Genomic DNA, 23,699 nt, shown 5'->3' on the forward strand with positions numbered 1-23,699 from the left:
TCTACACCTTGTAGCCCTGTAGGTCTCTTTGTGGTGCCCTGTCCCAGTATTTTAAAGGTGTTGTGTGTGTTGTAGGGAGCATTGGAGAGAAAAATGGAGGAGTCTCTGTTTCTTTGGGGATGGTGTAGCTAATCACAAACTTCAGTCCTCCAGGATGTACTCTTAGTCCACACCATGTGGAGTAGTAGCAAGGTGAACGTGAGGCACGGCTTTGAGTGAGTCCTGGCGAGACTTAGGTTCCAGACCTGTGAACGTGAATTTCATTTAGTTTTCATATCTGTAAAATGGGAGGGAAAGTATTGTGGCTCAGAGGATTGGTTTTTCGTTTTGTTTTGGTTTGTTTTGTTTTGGTTTTTGTTTTTCGAGACAGGGTTTCTCTGTGTAGCCCTGGCTATCCTGGAGCTCACTTTGTAGACCAGGCTGTCCTCAAACTCTGCCTGCCTTTGCCTCCCAAGTGCTGGGATTAAAGGTGTGCGCCACCAACACCCAGCTTCAGAGGATTGTTTTAAATACATTACCCAAATGCAATTATGTGTGCAAAGACGGTCAGAAAACTGCAGAGCACCCCACAAATATTAGCTAGAGCATCCATGTGAAGAGAGGAAGGCCAGTCAGGGGTGTAGCTGGGGTAGGCTGAGGGGAATGTGGAGTAGGGAACATCCCAGATCCTTCCCTTCTTTGAGTGAGGGAAGCATGGTGTGATAATATAAATACTATTCCTTGTGTGTTCCTCTTTAAATAGAGCTGACAGATGGGAACTGGGAGAGAAAGACTATTCAGTAGTTGTAGGGGATTTGGGAGAAAGACTTTCTAAAGGCTGCCTACTGCCTGCAGATAGGGCAATGCTGACCTGGCAAAAAAACATAATAGCTCACACGTCCTGGTGTCAGCCAGTGAGTATATGATAGAGGTGGGATTTGAAGCCGGCAAGCTCCCTGCAGACACTATGCTCATAGCTCAGCATCACTTCCAGAGATAGAGAACAGGCAAGCAGCAGAGATACAGAATATAGCTGTTATAGATTCCCTAAATCCCCAAAAGATGGCACCAGACTGGATCCCACCTTAGATGAGAAACTTCTCAAGGACAGGCCCCCAGAAGATGCTTCACACACCCAGCCTGACACTGCTGAGTGCCTCTTAATCCCCTGCTGTTAGGAAGTGGAAGAGCGAATGTGAGAAGTCCTGGCCTCCCTGGCCTCACTTGCTTTCCCTGTCAGGATAACCAGATCAAGGCATTTTGTTGTCTGGGCAACTCTGGTAGTAGATTTGGGCTTAGGAGGCTCTGGGAAAAATGAGGACAGCTTCATTGTTTTAGTTCCTCATGTTCTAGGGACACCAACCATCAAATTATTTCATTATTACTTTGTAACTAACTTTGTTACTGTTATGAATTGTAATATGAATATTTGATATGCAGGATACCTGATATTCTGCCCTTGTGAAAGGGTCACCAAAGGGGTTGTGATTCTAGATTGAGAACCAAAGTTTTAGTATATTTGTATTGGATTCGTTTGGTGTGCGTGCATTCATTCATGTGTGTTGGGGTATGGTTATAATTATGCCATGACATGCATGTGGAGGTCAGAGGACAACCTTTAGGTATCAGTCCTTGCCTCTCACCTTGTTTAAGACTGGGTCTCTTTGCCCAGGAGTAAACCAAAGCCCCTCCTGGAGATCCTGCTGTTTCTGCTTCTGTTGCCCAGCACTAGAGAATCATCAGCTTTTACCTGAGACCTCTGTCCAGACAGCACTCAGAATAACATTGCAAGGGATTTCCCCTACCCCTAATTGAGCCCCTGGTGTCTGGTTTTGTAAAATAAATGTGAGGGGATGACTCTTTGGGTGTTTGGTTTGGTTTGTTTGAGACAGGGTTTCTCTGTGTAGCCCTGGCTGTCCTGGAACTCACTCTGTAGACCAGGCTGGCCTCGAACTCAGAAATCCACCTGCCTCTGCCTCCAGAGTGCTGGGACTAAAGGTGTGCGCCACCACCGCAGCCCGAGGGGATGGTTCCTATCTCTCATGATCATACAAAGTGTCAGAGCTGAGGCTGACCTCCTTGCAGATGACCTCCTGGAGAAATGGCTTCAAGGTCACAGCTTTGCCAGCAGCACCGGAACTTGATGCTGGTTCCGCGGCTCAGAACAGAACCTGCTCTTCTGCTCCTTCAGCTTGCACGTCAGTCAGCCAGCCCTGTCTGTCGCTGGCTTCCTTGTTGGGAAATTCCCCTCAGAACCTAGGGAATAGCGTTTACTCACCCGTGGTTAAGCAGACTTAGAATTCTAGCTGCTTTCCCTCTGTCCTGAGAACCCCCTAGAGGATGCCTCACAGAGTATCGAATTTCAATGAGAAGTCATCACTCACTTGCCTCTTTGGAAATACATCACCTCGAAGTACCTATAGCATCCCCACCCCACCCCACCCCACTCTTGTTCGTTCACACACACACACACACACACACACACACACACACACACTATACCTTCTTCCAAACAATGCAAAAGCACTTCCTATCCTGGGACTTCTCAGCCCCAGTCACAGACACTAAGCATTGCTCTCCCCACAGGCTACTTTTTTTTTTCCTTTGTTTTTCTTTGTTTGAAACAGGGATTCACTAGCCCAGGCTGACCTCAAACTTACTATGTAACCTAACCTGGCCTTGATCTACCTTCCTCTGCCTCCAGAGTGCTGGGATTCAAGGCCTGTGCCACCACACCTGCTCCAGGATTCTTAGCAGCTGTACTTTGAACCCAGAAAGAAGGAAAAAAAAAAAAAAAAGATGCCCTCAGGCAAAAGTTCAAGTTCACAGAAAAGTGGGAGCTTGTTATAAATGATGCCACCAAGTCTTTCTATTTGTAATGTTCACACCATCATCTCGGGACCCTTCCCCTTGTTCCACAACCTCAGAGGAAATGGCTGAGGGGACTGGAAATGAAACTGTTTCCCTTTTATAGGAAAAAGACCAGACTTAGCAAGATTGACATACTCAAGTCAGGAGGAGTCAGGTCTGCTGCCTCATGTCTGTCTGTCTTTGTGTGTGTGTGTGTGTGTGTGTGTGTGTAAGTAAGTGTACTACATGTGTGCCAGGTGCCTGTGGAGGTCAGATGAAGACATCAGATCTCTTGGAACTAGAGTTATAGCTGTCACGTAGGTGCTGGGAATTGAACCTGGGTCCTCTGTAAGAGCAGCCAATGCTGTTATCTACTGAGCTATCTCTCCAGCCCTGGTTTATGTCTTTAACCATAGTGCTTGGGAGACTGAAGCAGGAGGATTACCTCACATTCAAGGATAGTTTGAGATACATAGTGATTTCCAGGCTAGCCTAGGCTATAGTGTAAAACCCTGTTTCACACAAACAAAACACGTATTAGTGGACTGGTATCCATGAAAATGCTTTTTCGCTGTAAATACCGGCATGAGTAAAAGTTGCTTTATTTCAACCACTAGTGTGGTGCCACATATAAGTGTGTAAGTTAATATAAAGATTTTGGAGATGCTCCAAAGAGACAAATAGCAGGGAAATTGAGCCCAGGCTCCTTCATAGAGGGGGAGTGGGTGCTGGAGGAGTGGAGGAGCCACCTGAGTGGCAGCATGTAAGAAAACCTAGAGGCCTAGAAATGCTTAGTAAATGTCAGGGCTTTTTTTTTTTTTTTCTAGAGACAGGGTTTCTCTGTGTAGCCCTGCCTGTCCTGGAACTCACTCTCATCAGACTGGCCTCAAACTCAGCAATCCATCTGCCTCTGCCTCCCAAGTGCTGGGATTAAAGGCGAGAGCCACCACTGCCTGCCAAATGTCAAGGCTTAGAAGGACATGAAAGAACTGGGCTAGGACTCTAAATGGAAACCCTTGAGTACCTGATAAATAAGGGGAGAGACAATTTTTTTAATTAAAAAAAAAATGACTTGTCTGTTTCTGCATTTGTATATATGTGCACATGTGTGCAGATGCCAGTGGAGGCCAGAAGGAGGCGCTGGAGCCCCCCAAGCTAGAGTTACAAGCAGGTGTTAGCTGTGGGTGCTGGAAGAGACTCTCCAGTCCCCTGTTTTCTTTAGTTAGTTAGCTAGCTAGCTAGTTTGTTTGTTGTGACAGGGTCTCATATACCAGACACCTTGAACTCACTATGTGACTAAGGCTGGCCCAGAACTTGCAACCCTCTCGCCCTGAGCTCCTAAGCAAGCCCTTGGGCTGCAGGCATGCACCACCTTGCCCTGCACTGGTTCATTTGCTTTGTGGGAAGAGATCTGAAAGTTGAACATAGGATGCTTGGTCTTTTTGGCTGGTTGGTTGGGTTTTGAGAGATGGTCTAACAGAGTGTGCAGGCTGGCCGCAAACTCCTGTCCTCCTGCCTCTCCTTCTCCAGTGCTGAGATTTACAAGTGTGTGCCAACATGCCTGGTTAGGCCCTTTTTTGAGTGACCTGGCCAAGTGAAGTATTCTAGGGGGGTAAAGGGAGAGCGTGGGGGGGAGGGTGTTCCAGAATGACTGCCAACATCAGTGTGAGCATTTGGTCCAATGCAATGAACCTGGGTTTCCGTGTGAGCCTGGGCTTCTCCTGTCGGTTGGAGAAGAGGGGAGGATGGTAAATTTTGGGTTCACACGAGTTTCAGTTGAATTCTTGATCCTGTCGTTTCCTGGTTGTGTGACCTTGGGCAGGCTGCTTAATCCCTTTCCTGTTTTATAGTTTCCTCACCCGTAAAATAAGTCTAATAATATCCACATTTAAGGGATCAATAAGACAACACCCAGCATAAAATCCCAGAGGAGTAAAAGACCAGTTTCCTTCTTTCTTCCACGGCCTCTGGACCCCTCCCCCAGCTGCTGACAAAACACACTGGCACTTGTATGTCATGGAGGTATTTCCCTGGCTCTGTTGAGTTCCTTGCTCCTGTGTACCTGGCCTTCACTCACACCCTGGGTACATGCACCCAAGCTGCAAGCTATATTAGCTCAGTAGATCCCCGCTGAGAAAGTCCTGTGCCTGCTGCTTCTCTGGGGACCCTGTATGAGGATCCCATTAAGAAGATGCTTGTGAGTATGCTCTGCTGAGCCAAGAGGACCCCCCTTTGGCTGAGGGCCCTTTTACTGAGTGCAGATTTAGGCTCTTTCTCCCTGGGGACCTTATGCAAATTGGGGGATAGCAGATGGGAGGAAGGTGTCAAGCCTCAGCCCTATGAAGTAGCACCAAACTGCCTGACACCTCCCTCCCACGCCCATCAACATCTTCTTTGAAATTCTATATGACTTTACTGCAGAGACTTAAACGGTCTCTTGAACACCCGGTCAAGGTGGGGATTCTGTTCAGTGGTCGCTGGGGCTCACCGAGCAGGTATGCATGGCATATATACCTACAGAGAGCATAAGGAGATTGAGAGCAGGGAGATTGGAAGAAGGAACTGGGGGAGCGGCTAAGGCCTTTGAGTGGTAAGTGGGAATAGAAAGAGAAGGAGTGTGTGTGTGTGTGTGTGTGTGTGTGTGTGTGTGTGTATAGAGTGGGGCAACAGTAGCCAGCCTTTGAAGTCTGATTCAGGTGTGGATGGGAATCAGGGCTTGGGCAGACCCTGCCCTTCTGTACCTACAGATGAAAGGGTTAAATACAGACTGACCCGTCACTGACACGGCTCAGAGGTTAGGGGCCCTAAAGGTCTCCAGGAGAGACGACCTCATCTCTTAGGCCTTGTACTCCAAAGGGGATCTTTTCCCCTATTGGAATGGATGTAGTCGAGTTCTTGCTCAACTCTCTGGTTTGGGTCATTGACTGACTTAGAGCAAGACCAGGATATCCCTCCGGGCTGGTACCAGAGAGAGGAGAAGCCCTCAGCTGGGAGGCTGACTGGGGAAGATCTGGTGGCCACCTGGATGAGACTGGCAGGGTCAGTGACTCCAAGAGACTACATGACGAGCAGTGCAGTCCTAGGTCATTCTAGAGAGAGCAAGAGATTGTAGGCTCAGGAGACTTGGCGAGAAGGCTAACAACCATCAGTCTCTGATGGGTGATCATTGCTCCCACCAACGTTTCCAGTGGGCTGGGCCCTCTCCTTCCTCAGCCCTTTAAATGCAGATTGATTGTCCTGGAGGGAGTCACACCTTAGCCTCTAATACCCCTGTGTGAATTAGTATCTGGTTTTTTTGTTGTTGTTGTTGGGTGTTTTGTTTTGTTTTGAGACAGGGTTTCTCTGTATAGCCCTGGCTGTCCTGGAACTCACTTTGTAGACCAGGCTGGCCTCGAACTCAGAAATCTGCCTGTCTCTGCCTCCCAAGTGCTGGTATTAAAGGCGTGCGCCACCACCGTTCAGCTCGGTGGTATTCCGTTTTAATACTTTTTTCTTCTTCTAAGTGGCAGATGCAAGCTGGTTGACCTTCTTTTCTCACGTCTGTTGCTCTCCTTGTCTGTGTTGATGCTGTGGTTTCCTTTGGCCTTCCTGGACCAGGAAATAAATAACTAGCCATTTCTGGCACTCACAAGAGGTCCTGGAATCCTCTGGGGACAGGCTCTCTGGGGTCTGTACTTTCCTGGAAGTCTGTTTCCCTGGGTGCTCCACCTATAGGCCAGAGCCGGGCCGCAGAGAAGCCAGAAACTGCAGGGGAAGGGCCATGCCTGCTGCCCCTGAATCTGAGGTGGCTATTTATCTTTTTTTTTTTTCCCTCAGAGTTAACCTACTTTTCTCAGATGTCTTTGCCAGTGACACTAAGAATGTAACCTCAGAGTCTGAGCCATCTCTTTTTCCCCCTCCTAGGAGGCTGATGAGGGAGGAAGGGAGATGGGTGTATGTGTGTAGCTGTAAATTCTGAAAGTGGGGGTGTTGGGGGATTGGGGAGATGCAGATTGAGAGGTGTGGGGTGTAGGGATTGTGAGGCAGGGTGAGTATAGAGTGTCATGGGGGAAGGTGTGGGGTGAGCGTGGGGTAGGAGGAGATACAAAGAATATGTGTAGGAAAGGTGTGTGGGGGATAAAAGGTTTCAGGAAGGTTTCTGGGATTCTTACAGCTTTGGTTGCTTGGGAATGACTGCCGTCTACCAGGGACTGATGCGGAGAGTGCCACTGTGTAAGCACATGGCTACAGTGCTGATTTAGGAATGCTGTCCAGGGAGGACAGTGAGCAGGGCCTGGGGACACATGGGATAACGCTTCCTACCCAGGAGAGAAAGAAGCTGTCTTCTGGCATGGCATCTGGGCTTTTTAATCCCTCTTTTGGTTCTCAGGGATGGTAGCTTGGCCCCACAGCCTTTTTCTCCTTAACTTATAGGGCCAAGCCAGTAGCAGACAGCTACTGGCAGCCCACTGCCCACACAGCTCGTCACTGCCCACTGCTTCCCACATTCAGACTTACGGGCAGTCAACCCTGCCCTTCCAACAGATAGGACTACTACTGGGGGGTGCCTACTGACTTTCTTTTTAAAAAAAGATTTATTTATTTTATATATTATGAGTACACTAGCTGTACAGATGGTTGTGAGCCATCATGTGGTTGTTGGGACTTGAATTATCCCGCTAGCTCCAGCCCTGCTCGCTCCAGCCCAAAGACTTATTTATTATTATATGCAAGTACACTGTACCCATCTTCAGACACACCAGAAAAGGGCATCAGATCTCATTATGAGATGGTTGTGAGCCACTATGTGGTTGCTGGGATTTGAACTCTGGAAGAGCAGTCAGTGCTTTTAACCACTGAGCCATCTGTCCAGCCCACCTACTGACTTTCTTTACTCTATGTACCTGATCGTTCCAAGTCTCACTCCAAGGGGCTCCTGGTCCCAGAGTCTGGGTATTTGCTTGCGGGAAGAAGAGCACAGTAGCAGAGTTGTCTTTAATTTGGCTAAAAGGACCACTCGAAAGGGAAATGACACACAACCTCATAGCAAGGGTTAGATGAACACTGCAGAGAGAGAATATAGGACAGCGAAGAGAATGACCTTGGTGCATGCCATGGAGTGTGGACGTGTCTAAGCTAGGGTTACCATCGCTATGATGGGACATTAGGACCAAAAGCAACTTAGGGAGAAAAAGGTTGGTCCTGCTTCCACTTCCAGATACCAGCCCATCACTGAAATCAGTGCTGCTCACTGGCTTGCTCTCCAGGGCTTGCTCAGCCTGCTCAGCCTGTCTTATAGAACCCAGGAGCACCAGCCCAGGTTTGGGCATCACCCACATCAAGCTGGGCCCTCCCCCATCAGCCATTAATTCATTAGACTTGCCTGAAGCCTGATCTCACAAATGAATTTTTCTCAGATAGCTTGTGTCAAAAACGAGCCAGCACAGGCTTAAATACAAAAGAAGCAGAGATTGAACCTTTCTGATCCTGCTGCGGGAGGAGTTGGGTTCCTGGCAGGAGACCCAGGGATTTAGTGATGTTCCGTATTCTTGTTGGAGTTGGAGAGGAACGGGAAGAGCAGGGCAGCAGGTGTGTGGTGTGAGGTGTGGGACCTGGGCTCCTAACTGTAAAGCCAGTGTGATTCTCTGTGGGTATTGGTGATGGGTAGAGCCAGAGGTCTTCCTTGGAGGGAAAAATGGACCAAAGGGATTAAATCCTTATGGCAAGCCACATGTGCTGGGCCTTACCTGTAAGCTCAACATTTGATGGATCAAGGGTTCAAAACCAGCCTTGGCTACATAGTAAGTTAAAGGCCAGCCTGAGCTTCATGGAGCCCTGTCTCAAAACCAAACCAAACCAAACCAACCCAAACCAACCCAAGGCGTGGTAACACACATCTTTTATCCCAGCACTTGGATGGCAGAGACTGGTGGATGTGAATTTGAAGCCAGCTTGGTATACATAGCAAGTTCCAAGCCAGCCAGTGCTATTTGGGAAGACCTTTTCTCAAGAGAAAGAGGAAGAGAGAGGGCAGGGGGTGGGGGCAGAAAGGAAGAGAGGGGGGGGAGAGAGAGAGAGAGAGAGAGAGAGAGGGGAAGAGAAGAGAAGAGAAGAGAAGAGAAGAGAAGAGAAGAGAAGAAGCAATTGAGCAAACAAACAACAAAAATCTATGTCCTCCGACCCCTGGCTGGCGTGTATCCTAAGGGAGGTACTGCCTAAGACAGTGTAGTTCTCTTCCCTGAGTAAAAGCTACTAAAAGTGGGGGTGCTCAAGGCTGTGTGACCCCGAGCCCCTCCATACTTTTATCGTCTCCTTTGAGAGCTCTCCGTCCTCTTGCCCTGTGAGGTAGCTCAGGATATGAGGTGCCTCCCTGCTCCATGCCCCAAGGAGGGGTTGAATTATTTACATGCTTACCACCTTTGCCAGAATGAACGCTTCCTGGAATTACATGCCAGTTACCTGGATGTCCCTTATAGTTGACGATTCTCAGCACTACTGGGGTCAGTTCTGTGCTGTGGAATTTGGAGAGGAAACAACCCAGAACCCTTAGGTCCTTTAGCTCTTGAGCAGCTCTGCACTACAGAGGGGTGGCTGGAAGCTCCTGTGCCTGCTGGCTGTGTGGTGCCTGGGGCCTCCCTCTCTGGCACAGGCTCACAGGAGGGAGTGCCTGCTTTCTCCCTGCTCCCTGACTCTGAACCATTGTGTGGTTCTGTCCTGGCTCCATTGCCCTTCTGCCTGTCCCTAGTCATTTGTGGGCCTCTGCATAACCTGAGTGTGTTGCCTGGTACTGCTCAGACCCTGGCACCGATCTACGTGATCACAGGCACATTCTCTTCCTTCACCATCTGACTGCCCTATCTCTGGGGGAAGTTGTCGTTTTGCTCAGCTTTAGTCTTCCAAAGAACCCCTCACCTGTGGTGCCAGGCCAGCTGTACCCTTTGATCACTAGTGAAATACTATGTGCAGTTCAGGGACTCACCCTACTGAGTCATGACTTCAGGCAAGCGGCCAGGAGTTTTTATATGTTGGAAACGCTTTCCAGATGACAATTATAGGCATTCGAATGTGGACTATTGGACTATGTGGGAGGCTATGTTGTCCTGTGAGTGTGACATTTTGTGGGTGTGCTAAGAGCATTGTATTTACATACATTGCTCTGCTACTTAGGAGATCCGAGCTGAAGTATTGATAGCAGCAGTACTTCGAAATGCTTAAGCAGAAAAAGAACAGATTGGTGTGTGAAGACAGGGAGGGGAACCTGGCTGTCAGTGCTTTCCCTGTCTTCTGAGACCTAACTGGCACCTTGCTCTTTGCCCTTTCCCATCCAGTGCTGGGGAATCAAATGCAAAGCCTCCTATACGCTGGGCAAGTCCTCCGCTACTCAGCCACACAGTCAAGGCTTCTGTTTGCTTTTTAAAAGAATTCCTAGTACCCTTTACAACCAGTGGACCAGAGCAATTTCCAGTGTGTCTGCCCAGCAGAGGCTGGTAGGGAAGAAACTCCACTGGACATAGGAGACTCAGGGAACATGAGGCTCTAGTTACTAGAATAGTTGGTCCCACTATTTCAGTATGACCTGATCTTCCCTTTTCCTCTCTGAGCCTTGCTTCCCCTTGGAGGTGGCAGGGATGCTATCTCTGGGCTTCCAATGGCTGACAGCCTAGTGATACCTTTGCCAACAGCCAGAACCACAAGTAGAGGGCCCTTTGTATAGTCTTTTTGTTCATCTGTGCATTTCCCTGCCCTATCAGTGCCTAGTCCAACCCCATTCTGTGTTGGAAAGACCCTATTCAAGGATACCATCTGTGTACCGGTCACCTATCACCGTGTCTATAAAATCCTCACTACTAGCCACGTCTGTCCTTATATTCTGATCCACAGCCATTCTCTGCAGAAGTATGTTAATTTAGAGATTGAGGTTAGAGCAAGTAACTTGTAACTTTTTAAATCTTTACTTGTTTATTTAGTTTATTTTGAGACAGGGTCTCATGTAGTTCAGGCTGGCCTCAAACACATAATATAACTGAGACTGGTTTTGAACTCCTGATCCTCCTGCCTACATCTCTTGAGTCCTGGGATCACAGATGTATGCCACTATGCCTGGCACAATGTTTAAAACTAGCTTTTCTAGTTAGATTTAATTCTGGATACAGTATTTTAGTTAAAATTTTGTATATTAGTGTTTTACTTGCATGTATGCCTATGCACCATGTGCCCTGGAGACCAGAAAAGGATGTTGGACGCTATCTGATCTAGAGTTACGGACAATTGTGATCTGCCATGTGGGTAGGTGCTGGAATTTGAGCTCAGGTCTTCTAGAAGAGCAGCCAATTGCCTTCAGCCCCTGAACCATCTCTCTAGTCCTGGAATACAATATTTTAAGACCATTTTAAAGATTTGTATAAGGGAGCCGGGCAATGGTGGTGCACGCCTGTAATCCCAGCACTTGGGAGGGCAGAGGCAGGTGGATTTCTGAGTTCGAGGCCAGCCTTGTCTACAGAGTGATTTCCAGGACAGCCAGGACTGAACAGAGAAACCCTGTCTCCAAAAAACAAAAAACAAAACAAAACAAAACAAAAAAACCAAAAGATTTGTGTAAGGGACGTGGGGTCCAGTTTGGGGCTTTGGAGAAAGCTCTTGAACTCAATCTCAGAGAAGAGTCACAAAAGGATAAGTTAGAGTCACAGGAGGGACCTGGATCGGGAAAGCTATGCCTGGAAGCACGTGCTTGCATCAAGTCAAGAGGTGTTAAATACACAGGGATGCACGTAGGGGTGACAGGGAAAAGAGCAGTCTTGTTACTGAGGCCAATAGAGAGCCATTGAGGGGTTCTAAGCAGGGAGTGAAAGGATCCAATCCACACTTTAGAAACCTTGAAGAGGAAGTGACTGTAGCAGGCAGGACTGTTAGGAGTCTGTTGTAGTAGCTCAGGAGAAAGAAGAACAGGGCTGGAACCAGGACTGTGGCAGTTAGGACAGGAGGATGTAAACAGAGTCACAGTCTGTGATAGGACTGCAGATGAAAGAGGAGGGCTTTCAGAATGACTGGAGGGGAGGGCGTCTAGCCTGGGATTCTGTAGTGCCATTGGGGGGAGCTGTCTGGGATGGGAGTAGAGAAGAAAGGAGCTGGGGGTTTGGGTTTGGCCCTTTGGGTTTTGAGGTATGGGTGATCACATGAAATGAAGGAGGAATGCACATCTGGAATTATTAGCGTGAGAGTGGTGTGGACAGGAACAGGAGTGAATGAGGCTATAAGTGCAGGACGGGGGCATGAGCAGCAGGCTGAGGATGGAGGTTTGAGTCCACACCGTTTGATGTGTTTGATGGCTCAGCCAGAACAGTCCTCGCTCTGCAAGGCTGCTGACCTGAGTTTGATTCTTGGAACTCACACAAAGGTGGAAGGAGAGAACCAACCCCTAAAAGTTGTTTTCTGACTGCCACACATGGACTGTGGCACATGCATATGTGTGTGTGTGTGCACCCACATGTGTATACTCACACACGCCAAACACATACAATAACAAATAAGTAAGTAAAGAAATAAATAGAAATAGTGTCACAGGACCGGAAGCAGAGGATAGGAGAAGAAGAGAACAAGAGAATGAGAGAGAGAGAATGAGAACTAAGTGGACCAGAACAAGTGACATCTGGCAACATGAGACCTCTGAATTGGGCTGCCAAGGTATTTGGGGAGTGGCTTTAGTGGGAGCCCAACCGAGAGAACATGGGAGGGAGCGTTAGGTGCTGTCCACTCTTTCTTGCAGCTGAGCTGAGAATGGAGGGAAGAGCTGAGAACCTAAAGCTAAAGCCAAGGGCGCTCAGGCTGTAGGTTTTGGCTTTAAGTTAGGAGAGGCATTGTTTATATGCCTGTGTGAAACCCGGCTGAGAAAAGGACTCAGCTAGAGGTGAGGAGGGGAGCTCACAAAACCCAAGGAACATTATCCTGCAGAGGATCAAGTGGGTGGGGCACAAGAGGAAGCCAGTTGTGGCAGTAGGAAACCAGATGGAAGAAAGTTGGGCTTCCTGCAAGTGCGAATAGCATAGTGTGGGAAGAGGCAGGAAGCTGGGAGATTATTGCGCATGGCCTTAGTTTTCCACTTCACAATGGTGCCTAGCTAAGGCAAGCATTAATGCTCTGCTTGTCCAGGCTCAGGCAGAGCTGAAGTAGACTCACCTGGATTAAAAGTCTAAAGGTGGGCTGGGGTATAGCTCTGTAGTGTGACAGCCCCGGTCAGTCCTATGTTGAACACTCTTCTAGTGCCCTGTAAAAACAATAGGGTACTCTTTTCTGGGACCGTTTTACCACTTTTGGATAACCAAGCCTGGCTATCTTGTCCTGTTCTTCTGACTCCTTTTAATTTCAAATAGCAAGACTCCTTCAGAGTCCGTCCACATCCCCCAAGTGGGTCAAAAGTAACCTTTTTTTTTTTAAAGAAAAAATACTTATTTTTATTTATATAAATACACTTATAACTGTTTACAGGAAACACAAGAAGAGGGCTTCGAATCCCATTACAGATGATTGTATGTGAACCACCATGTGGTTGCTGAGAATTGAACTCAGAACCTTTAAGAGCAGTCAGTGCTCTTAACCGCTGAGCATCTCTCCAACCCCAGAAGTAACCTTTGAAGAGCTACGGAAGGGTGAAAGATCAGCAAGTGAAGAAATGAGCAGACAGCTGCCTTGATCTTTGGGGACTTTGAGGACAGTAGTAATCACACCTCACATACAGCCACAACTCTGGCCAACTTTGCCAGGGTCCTGGGAGGGCACCTCAGCTGAGGGAGGACCTGTCTCCTATTTTGAATTGAGTGGAACTTAGCACTCAAGAATCTGATAGGGCTGGGGATGTGGCTCGATGGTAAAGCCCAAAGTCCTATCTTCTATCCTTCCATACACACACACAAACACGATACAACACACACACTCACACATGTATACCACACCCCCACACATGTACAGCATACAGACATACCACACCCCCACACATGTACAGCATACAGACATACCACACCCCCACACATTGACAGCATACAGACATACCACACTCACACCACACTACATACACATACACTCTTCCCATCCTCCACAACAGACCCCACACCACAGGTACCACAAATACACCACACTCACTACAAACATACCATACATATATCCCATACACACATGTTCCCCAACAACCCCCCACACACACACCACTTATACTTTCATATACATATACCACCCACAAATATACATACACACACCCCATACACACATAACTAGACTCACCTAGGTGTGGTCGCACACACCTGTAATTCCAGCACTTGGGAGGTAAAGGCAGGAAACCCAGGAGTTCAAGGTCATTTTTGCTACACAGTTCACCTGCCTGAGTTGTAGAGACACAAGAGTCAACAAAAACCAAACAAAGATACATACACAAGAGCTATCTGAACTACTTTATTGTTGTTTTCCACTTTATGGTCATGAGGAATAAACATGCCACATGAGTTTGTTACCCCAGTGTGAGGCTGCCCTGTAGAATGAATACTATCTGATGATACTGATACTTCTGTGTAACCGTGAGCTTCCAGGATGCTGTTGCTAGAGGTTAGAAGCGACTGCTCCAAACCCCCAACCACAGACACACAGGCCCTAGGATCTCCTAGGAAACTCTTTTATTTATTTTTATTAAATACCATTACTCTACCACAGACCAACGAACTCAGAACCTTTTGAGGGCCTGCGGGCATGGAGCTGTGAACAGTTCCTGTCCTTTTAAGCTACAGCCTGAGAGCCACACGACAGACCAACCTTGTCTCAGCTCTTTTCTTTTCTTTCTTTCTTTCTTTCTTTCTTTCTTTCTTTCTTTCTTTCTTTTTTTTTTTTTTTTTTTTTTGGTTTTTCTATATAGCCCTGGCTGTCCTGGAACTCACTCTGTAGACCAGGCTGGCCTGAACTCAGAAATCCTCCTGCCTCTGCCTCCTGAGTGCTGGGATCAAAGGCGTGCGCCACCACACCTGGCCCATCTCAGCTCTTTTCTTGTTGTGACTTCAGAAGCAGAAGACACCAACCCCGGAATGAGTGGCAGGCTCTTGCACCTAAAGACAACTGGCCTGGGGTTCCTATCTGGCTTCCTAAGGACCAAGGGATCATCAATATTTTGGCAGATTCTCACCTGTCTCACCTGTCGTTGAACTTTGAGTAATTATAAAGTCTGCTAGGTAGAGCTGTGTTGTACATTTATATTTTGCTGGGGTTTAATTGACATGCTATAAACAGCATATATTTAAAGTGTACAACATGATAAGTTTGGCATATGAATACACGGATGATATCACCGACACCGGGCCAGATAATGAATGGGCTGCAGGCATGGCTCAGTGGTAAAGTGCTAGCCTGGCGTGCATGGGCCATAGTTGTGATCTCTGCAGAAAGGGAGGGCTGGAGAGAAAAGCCAAAAAAAGATAATGAGCATGTTCATTGCTCCCAAAAGCTCCCGTCTGGCTGTGGTACTCCTTCCCTCTCTTCTGCAGATAAGATCCCATCTGTTTTTCTATTTGCATTTGCAGAAATTTCCTGTGAATGCCGGGAGACAGACCCATACTCCTGTCTGGCAGGTTCTATTCAACAGAGTTAATTTGGGACTCATCCATGAGTCTACATTTGTCAATAATTCATTCATTTTCATTGCTAAGTTGCACTAGATGATACATATGTAGATGGATCACTTTTTGATTTGTTTAAGACAGGGCCTTTTGGAGCTCAGGCTGGGCTTAAGCCTTTTGTGCAATTAAGAATGACCTTGAGTAGCTGGGCATGGTGGTGCACGCCTTTAATCCCAGCACTTGGGAGGCAGAGGCAGGCGGATTTCTGAGTTCGAGGCCACCCTGGTCTACAGAGTGAGTTCCAGGACAGCCAGAGAAAAATGATCTTGAATTTAGGATCTTTTTGCTTCCACCTCCTGACTGCTGGGATCACCACACCTGGTTATATGTGTTTCTGGGGTCAAACCCAGGGCTTTGTGTATGCTAGATAAACATGCTACACACTGAGCCCAGTCCCCACCAGGCTTCACATTTTCCAAAGAATCACCATGTAGACATTTGGGTCATTTCCAGTTTGGGGATTATCTTAGTTAGGGTTTACTGCTGGGAACAGACACCATGACCACAGCAACTCTTATCAAGGACAGCATTCAATTGGAGCTTGCTTACAGGTTCGGAGGTTCAATCCATTATTATTAGGGCGGGTAGCATGGCAGCATCTAGGCAGGCATGGCGCTGGAGGAGCTGAGAGTTCTACCTCTTGTTCAGAAGGCAGCTAGGAGAAGACTGGCTTCCAGGCAACAAGGAAAAGAGACTCCAAGCCCACCCTCTCAGTGACACATTTCCTCCAACAAGGCCATACCCACTCCAACAAGGCCACACCTCCAAATAGTGCCACTCCCTGGGCCAAGCTTATCCAAACCACCACAGGAATATTCTAAAAGCATCTATATTCAGTATTTGAGGCTTATTGTTTTGTACTGCATAGTGTATTACCTATTTGTAGTGACGGGTATCAAACTGAGCCTGTGCATGCTAGGCAAGCATTCTACTAACGAGCTACAGCCCCAGTCCTGTATTTAACATCTGTGCACAAGTCTGTGTAGTGCTATGCGACTGAGTCATACACAGACGTGTGCTATGCTTGCCTTTGTTGGAAGCTGCCCTTCCCACAGTGGTTATGCTATTTTACGTCCCACTAGCTGTGTGTGACTGCATGGGACCTGGCCCCTCTTTTCTGATAATTATTGGGTGGTTTGGTTTGGTTTGGTTTTGATACAAGGTTTCTCTGAGTTAACCCTGGCACTCACTCTGTAGACCAGGCTGACTTTGGACTCATAGAGACCGACCTGCCTCAGCTTCTTTTGCTAATTTTAACTTTTAGATGTATGTACTTTTATTGTATGTGTATGAGTGTTTTGCCTGCGTGGATGTATGTGCACCGCATATGTGGCTGCTACCCTGGGAGCTCAGAAGAGGGCATCAGATTGCCTGGAACTGGAGTTACTGATAGTTGTGAACTACCATATGGGTACTAAGAACTGAACATGGGTCCGCTGCCAGAGCAGCCAATGCTCTCAGCCACTGAGCTCTTTCCAGTCCCTTCTTGTTAATTCTTGTTATGAGACATCTCCCACGTCACCCAGGCTGGCTAGGAATGCCTGGCTTCTGCCTTTACCTCCTGAATGCTTGGATTATACCCTGTGCCACCATGCCTGGCTTAATTTTTTTTTTTCATATGGCACTGGGGCTCAACCCCTAGGTCAATGTTTTACCACTAAACCTTGTTGATAGAACCCCTCCCCTTCTAGTTAAAAAAATATCTAACTGTGTTATTATTACTATGTGCACATATAATAGAAGTATGTGAGTGCGGATGGGTATGCTACACTGCAGCGTGTGCGTTGTAAGTCAGAGGGCACCTTTCAGGACTGGGTTCTGTCTTCTCAGGTGATATGGTGATTGAACCCAGGTCCTCAGCCTGAACTCCTAAACCATCTCACTGTCACACCTAACCTTAATTTTTGAAAGACATTTAGGTCAATGGTTTTCAACCTGTGAGTGGTGACCCCTTTGGGGGTCAAACAACGCTTTCATGTGGGTCGCCTGAGACCATTGGAAAATACAAGTACTTACATTATGATTCATAACAGTAGCAAAATTGCAGTTATGAAGTAGCAATGAAATAATTTTATGGTCAGGGGTCAGCACAACATGAGGAACTGTATTAAAAGAAGTATTGAGACCTCCACAGTTCTGATAGAATTCCATCAGAGCGCCACACATTAGGAAGGTTGAGGACCACTGACTTAGGCAGTGCTAGTAATGGAAGCCAAGGCGTCATGCATGCTGGACAGACAGACACTCTCCCATGGAGTCTGGCCCTAGGCAACTGTCCTCTTTGACTGAAGAGACCCTCCCCTTTACTGATGATAAGTACCTGTTTTTGAAGGACTCGTGAACGCTGTCCTCTGATCTCCACATATGTCCGTGGCATTCATGCCTTCCCCTAAGAGCAAACAAATAAATGATTGTTAAGAGGAATAAACCAAGGACCTCTTTCTTTCCTTGGAGCACACATGATGGAAAGAAGGATAGGAATTAGAACCAGAGGTGGAGGCATATAGAAGGTGGGCTGGATAGCCACAGTAAAGTTGCCCTGGTCTCTCTTTTCCTCTATCTTTCTGTTTTTTTACCCCTGTTGTGGGCATTGAGGAAATGGATGCTGGCCTGGATTATGTCACTTTGTTGTCACAGTATCTGATTATTGATAAGTCTTGCTTTGTAACTAAACTGCATTTTCACCTGTTGCCTCCAGGTCCCAAGACAGCATGTACCTGCCCTCCAGGCCTGACACTGGCAGGAAGTAGAAGGCTCTGTCATCTCCTGTGCCCCCCGCCCTCATCATGTCTTCCACTCAGGGCAATGGGGAGCACTGGAAGTCCCTGGAGTCGGTGGGCATCAGCCGCAAAGAGCTGGCTATGGCCGAAGCCCTGCAGATGGAGTATGACGCTCTTTCCCGGCTCCGACATCACAAGGAGGAGAGCAGGGCCAAGCAGAACACAGAACCCTCTCTTATCAGCTGGGATGAGCCAGCCTTGGACTTCTACAGCAAGCCAGCAGGCAGGCGGACCGACCTCAAGCTCTTGCGTGGTCTTTCTGGCTCTGATCCCACCCTAAATTACAACTCCATCTCCCCACCAGAGGGGCTCCCCAACTCTACCTCCCAGGATCCACAGCCTGGCCCAGACCCCTGGCCCAAGGGCTCCCTGTCTGGAGACTATCTCTATATTTTTGATGGCTCAGAGGGGAGATGCTCTTTGTCTCCAGGATCAGGTGACACAGATGGCTCTTGCAAGAAACTATCCCCACCTCCTCTCCCTCCTCGTGTCTCTATCTGGGATGCCCCTCCCTTGCCTCCTAGAAAAGGATCACCCTCACCCTCCAAGATCTCTCAGCCTAATGACATCAACAGTTTCTCTTCGGCAGAACAGCCACCTGACAAACTGCTAGTGGCCCAGGACCCAGAAGAGGGAGAGCTGCCTGATGGCAGGGGACAGGGACACACGCTGGGGTCTGTGGACTACGATGGCATCAATGATGCAATTACCAGGCTCAACTTGAAGTCCACCTACGACTCAGAGATATCGTCTGATGCTACCAGGGGCTGGAAGGAGGGCCGAGGGCCCCTGGACTTCAACAAGGACACCTCTGGGAAACCTGTGGCCCGGAGCAAGACGATGCCCCCTCAGGTGCCCCCTCGAACCTATACTTCTCGATATGCCAACCGAAAAAATGCAACACCTGGCAATAACCGACGGATTTCTGCTGCTCCGGTGAGGACCTTCCTGTGCATTCGTTCAGAACGTAAACTAGTTTCTCTTTGCCATTGCAAATTCAGATCTACAAAATCTCACTTGCCCTTTAGTCGTCCCTTCTGCCCTCGGGGCTCTTGGGCACTTGTTGTGAGGGTTGGGGAGGGATCCAAGCTAGGCTTTATTATGGAAGGCAGGGCCAGGAACATCTGGAATGGTCTGGCTCCTTTTCTAGGCTTACGTTTCAGCACGATGGCTACAAGAGCCTTTCTGGGGGCAGGAGTTTTGAAGTACTGGCTGCCAATAGGTACTTCTTTCTTGAAGTAAGGACAGAGTTAGGAGTCACCAAGCTCACTCTGGCTGTCTCCTGACGCTCTGCCCTGCTGACCACTGCTCGGCCCTGATGACCACTCATAGCACTCATAGCATTAGCTACTTGTTTAGTGGTCTGTGACCCCATCCAGATCTCCACAACACCCTGTCTGATGCCCCAAAGCCACACAGCATGAGATGGCAGAGTTGGTATTAGACGCTGGTCTCATTCCAAAGTCTCTCCCTTCCTCCCTCTTCCTCTCAACCTCCCTTCCTCACTGCTTTTTATTGTGATAAAAATATATGTGACACGTTTGAGATTGGCCATTAAAAAGTATATAGTTCAAGGGCAGTAAGTGCGGTCATGCTGTGGGGGTGTTTACTTTTATCTGTCTTTCCTCACTCTTTCCTCAGTGAAGATATTTAGAAAAAGCCTGACAGTATAATAATTATATATATATATAATATATACATATCATATATGTGTGTGTGTGTATAAAACATATTATATATAAAGTACAGAGTCTCTTCATGTCATCCCAGATGGCTACCACACATATGTGTGTTGATATGTCTTTGGCCCATGAAGTGTCAGGAGTATCTCCAGCAGGGACCTGAAGGCCACTTTATTTTACCCTTGACTTCTGGACACCCTGCTCCCAGAAGCCAGGTGTCCGCTCCATAGCTTCAGACTTGTGTAGCAGTTTACAGCCCACCCCTCTTTCCAGCCCTCTTTCCTCCTTACCCTTTGTCTTAGTGCCTTGGGGCTTTCCCGCCCCATGTCCAGCCTTAGGGATCAATTCCAACTCTACACAGCTGCACGGTCCTTCCTTCCTCTGCTTTTGCAGAGACAGTCCCTCAAAGCCTAATCAGGGTGAGCTGCAACTCCAGAGCTCAGGCTTTTTAAAGGCTCAACTCAGAGGTGGGGCTGCTCCTGCTATTTATAGGGCTGGGAGAGTTCATCACACAGAGCTGGGACTGCTCACAGAGTCGGGCAGCCTGGGGTAGGTGGTAGTCACCTTTGTCTTCCCTCCCCCATCTCATGTGTCATCAGAGTACTGAGAGGGAGCCTGAACTGGCCTGGAGTCTCCTTGAAACAGCAAGGGCAAAGCAAAAAGCTCTTGCCAGTCTCGGGTGGGGGACGCAATGCGGCAGTGGTCCCCCCCACCTCAGCTCGGGGCAGGGGCACAGCCTGCTGGGAGGGGAGACCCCTTGATCTCCGCTCCTATACCCCCACCCCGCCTTCGCCGGGCTTCCGGCTGGAAGGATCCTACTTATCCCAGGCCCACTGAGCCATCTCTGGAAAGGGCTAGCTCCAAATGCCAGCCTGGTACCCCCGCTGCCAGCCTCTGCCTGGCAGACTCCCCCGACCAGCATCGGACGATGCCACCAGGGCCTGCCAGCCGGGCAAACGTAAGTGGCTTTTGTTTTCTTACGGTGCCAGGGAATGGTACAGAAAGGATATGAAATGGCCTTCAGTGGCCATTCTGTTTGTCCCTCTCCCTCCCTGCCTCTCTTGCCCCTTCTTTCTCTCCCTGACTCTTTCTCATAGGTTAATTGCTGACAGTGGTACTATTGTTTGGTCTGGAACACAGGCATACGCTTGGCAAAGCCAGGGCCTCACATGCCAACTGCCCCCACTGCCAACTTGCCCCCACTGCTGCCTTCTTCTTCTTCATGTACTGCCACCCCCACCCCACACACACCCAGGGGAGCAAGAGTGACCAGAGGGAGGGACACTTGCAGTCAGAATGTTCAGTGAAGAGCTTACTGCCTTCTGCCCTAGAGGGGCAGGGAGGGCATAGGAACAGCTGAAGGGGTGATGGGAGGTGAGGTGGCACACACTAACCACAGCACCAGACACCCCCGTTTCTCTCCAGAGCAGCTGTTAGAACCTGCCGCCTTTACCAGATGCAGCCTGGGACTCCATGGAGCCAGAGTCTCATTCCTGGGCTGCTGCCCTGGGCAGGCCTGTGAGGCCTATCAGTACTAGCTTCTTGTTTGTTCTTCCTTAGGGATCCTTTGACAGTTTCCTGGGTATTTTAGAGCCGCCCCGGGATGGGAGATAGTTTGGGGCCTTGTCTAAGGATCCCAGTACTACATGCGTGTTCTGGGAGAGGAAATGAGGCTGATTCGGGCAGGCTGCCTGTAGCCATAGCCACTTAGAACCAGCAAGCCTCTAAGGAGCCTAACAAAGGAGCCCAGCCAGGTTCTTCCCAGCCCAGAGCCCTGCTTTGACACGTTGGTCTTCCTCCTGAGAAGGCACAGGTGTCCGAGTCATACCTCTAGCGACGAGCTCAGAGTTAGAGTCTGGTTTCCAGGGCTTTGGATGTCCAAGGCCAGGCCTCCCTGGGGACCATTTGGGCTAACCACCTGCCTAACCTAGCTCAGCTCACCCCAGTGTCTCTGGGAGCCGTCCCACGACATGCTTTGCCTATGGTGACTCTCAGCACTGTGTTACATTCTGCCTGATTATGGCCACACTGGGCTGGTCAGACATGTCCTCCTCACAGAGCAGGTTTGGCCACTCTTGTCCACTGCCACAGCTTCTGTTCTTAGCCCAGGCTTCAAATCCTTTTTTAGTTTGTTCTTTGGTGTCCTAGGTTGGCAGGTAATGTATTTCTGGATTTCATGTGTGTGTGTGTGTGTGTGTGTGTGTGTGTGTGTGTGTGTGTTCATTTTAATGTTACATTGAAAGCCCTTACACAACAGGCTGTGGTTTCACATCTTGGGAGGCCCTTCAGAGAAAGAATTCCAGAGAAGGGGAAAAGCTGAGTCAGCTGTTTTTCCTTTTAAGGTGGGCTCTCGGCCCCACACTGTTGCCAATGGCCACGAATTGTTTGAGGTCTCAGAGGAGAGAGATGAGGAAGTTGCTGCGTTCTGCCACATGCTGGATATGTAAGAACTGGAGGATGGGATGGGGGGGGGGGGAGGTTTCCTGTGTATGTGCGTGCGTATGTGTGTGTGTGTGTGTGTGTGTGTGTGTGTGTGTGTGTGGTTGGGAGGATTCCAGGTCTCTAGAGGAAGCTACCTATTCCTTTAAGAAGGACGAGGAGCTATAGTAAATAAAATTCCAGAGTGGGACCCTTGCAGGCTTTTCTCTTGCAGGCTTTTCAGGCCAGCCTGGTCTACATAGCAAGTTTCAGGCCTGCCAAGGCTACACAGTGATACTCTGTCTCAAACCAACCAACCAACCAACCAAACAAACAAACAAACAAACAACAAAAACATTCACATTTTTAGTAAAATTCACAAACCTTGATCAGTCTAAGTGTCCTCTCGCTTCAGACCCTGACCCTCAGCTGCCCTTAGGAGTAAACATACCACTCAGTGAAGGAAAAACTTCCCATGTATGGAAGAGGAAGGAAGTAGATTGCTAACTACTTATTGGTTAAATTCTTTTAAACTTAGTGTAGAAAACTCCTATTTGAGCTCTTGCTACTGTTACACTGTGGGGATTGGTTTGTGACTGTAGCAGAGATGACCAGAAAGACTACAGCCCCCAGGCTGCCAACCCACTGCCCCAGCCTAGCCCACAGGTCAGGGGGCTCAGCTGAGTTGGGACAGAAAAGTCAGTGGGATTTTGGGAGTGAGGGGCCCTGCCGACCTTCTGAAGACACAGCAAGAGTCCTTCCTCCTTTCTTCCTATACAGCCTTCGAACGGGCTCTGATATCCAGGACTATTCCCTAACTGGGTGTGTCTGGAGCACTGTCACCCCAAGTCCAGAACACCTTGGGGATGAGGTCAACCTGAAGGTGACAGTGTTGTGTGACAGTCTCCGGGAGCCACTCACCTTTACCTGCAACTGTGAGTTAGTCGGGGTTACACCAGTGTCCCTAGAGCTGAGGCAGGGAGGACTATTCGGGAACTTTGTTTCTCACCTCACTCTGTCGCCTGAATGAAGACTTTTCTGAAGGGACAGCTGTCTGGGTACATAGTAACTTTGCTCCACCCCAAGTTTTATCTGACTGCCGGTGGGTACTAGAGACCACTTGGCTGATGATAAAGGAACGAGGTAGAGAGGGTCTGTCCCAGTTGCCCGATGTCACTGCCCTCGCTCTTTTGCCTTACCCGTTCCAGGTTCCTCCACCGTGGACCTGCTCATCCACCAGACCCTCTGCTACACTCACGATGAGCTGAGGGAAGTGGACGTGGGCGACTTTGTGCTGAAGCCCTGTGGGCTGGAGGAGTTCTTGCAAAAGTGAGTGAATGGAGCCCGGGTCTTGTGAGACTGAA

At 48.6% G+C, this 23,699-nt stretch overlaps 1 protein-coding gene and 1 long non-coding RNA gene across 6 annotated transcripts in view; one reads left to right on the plus strand and one right to left on the minus strand.

Moving 5' to 3' along the window:
* Positions 1-23,699, plus strand: part of Pik3c2b (phosphatidylinositol-4-phosphate 3-kinase catalytic subunit type 2 beta) — a 63,020-nt gene that overhangs the window by 2,387 nt on the left and 36,934 nt on the right. For 2 of the 4 annotated variants that reach the window (XM_006529532.2, NM_001099276.2), the window contains exons 2-5: positions 18,154-19,171; positions 22,260-22,360; positions 23,116-23,270; positions 23,544-23,664. In XM_006529532.2, the coding sequence (XP_006529595.1) occupies positions 18,242-19,171; positions 22,260-22,360; positions 23,116-23,270; positions 23,544-23,664 (1,307 nt within the window). In that variant the 5' untranslated portion in view covers positions 18,154-18,241. Of the gene's footprint in view, positions 1-5,110; positions 5,325-18,153; positions 19,172-20,453; positions 20,876-22,259; positions 22,361-23,115; positions 23,271-23,543; positions 23,665-23,699 lie in introns of those variants that run through there. The other 2 variants (XM_006529531.4, XM_006529533.4) reach the window with 2 other exon arrangements.
* Positions 12,243-20,440, minus strand: Gm28609. 2 transcript variants are annotated; one of them, XR_003948004.1, is made up of 4 exons: positions 20,208-20,440; positions 17,776-17,844; positions 14,080-14,176; positions 12,243-13,069 (listed from the first exon to the last, which is right to left on the minus strand). It is a non-coding gene; the product is annotated as a predicted gene 28609 (long non-coding RNA). The 2 variants fall into 2 exon arrangements; XR_003948003.1 differs by lacking the exon at positions 12,243-13,069 and having other exon boundaries at positions 13,836-14,176; positions 20,208-20,369.

Source organism: Mus musculus, chromosome 1 (genome assembly GCF_000001635.26).
Source record: "Mus musculus strain C57BL/6J chromosome 1, GRCm38.p6 C57BL/6J".
NCBI classification, from domain to species: domain Eukaryota; kingdom Metazoa; phylum Chordata; class Mammalia; order Rodentia; family Muridae; genus Mus; species Mus musculus.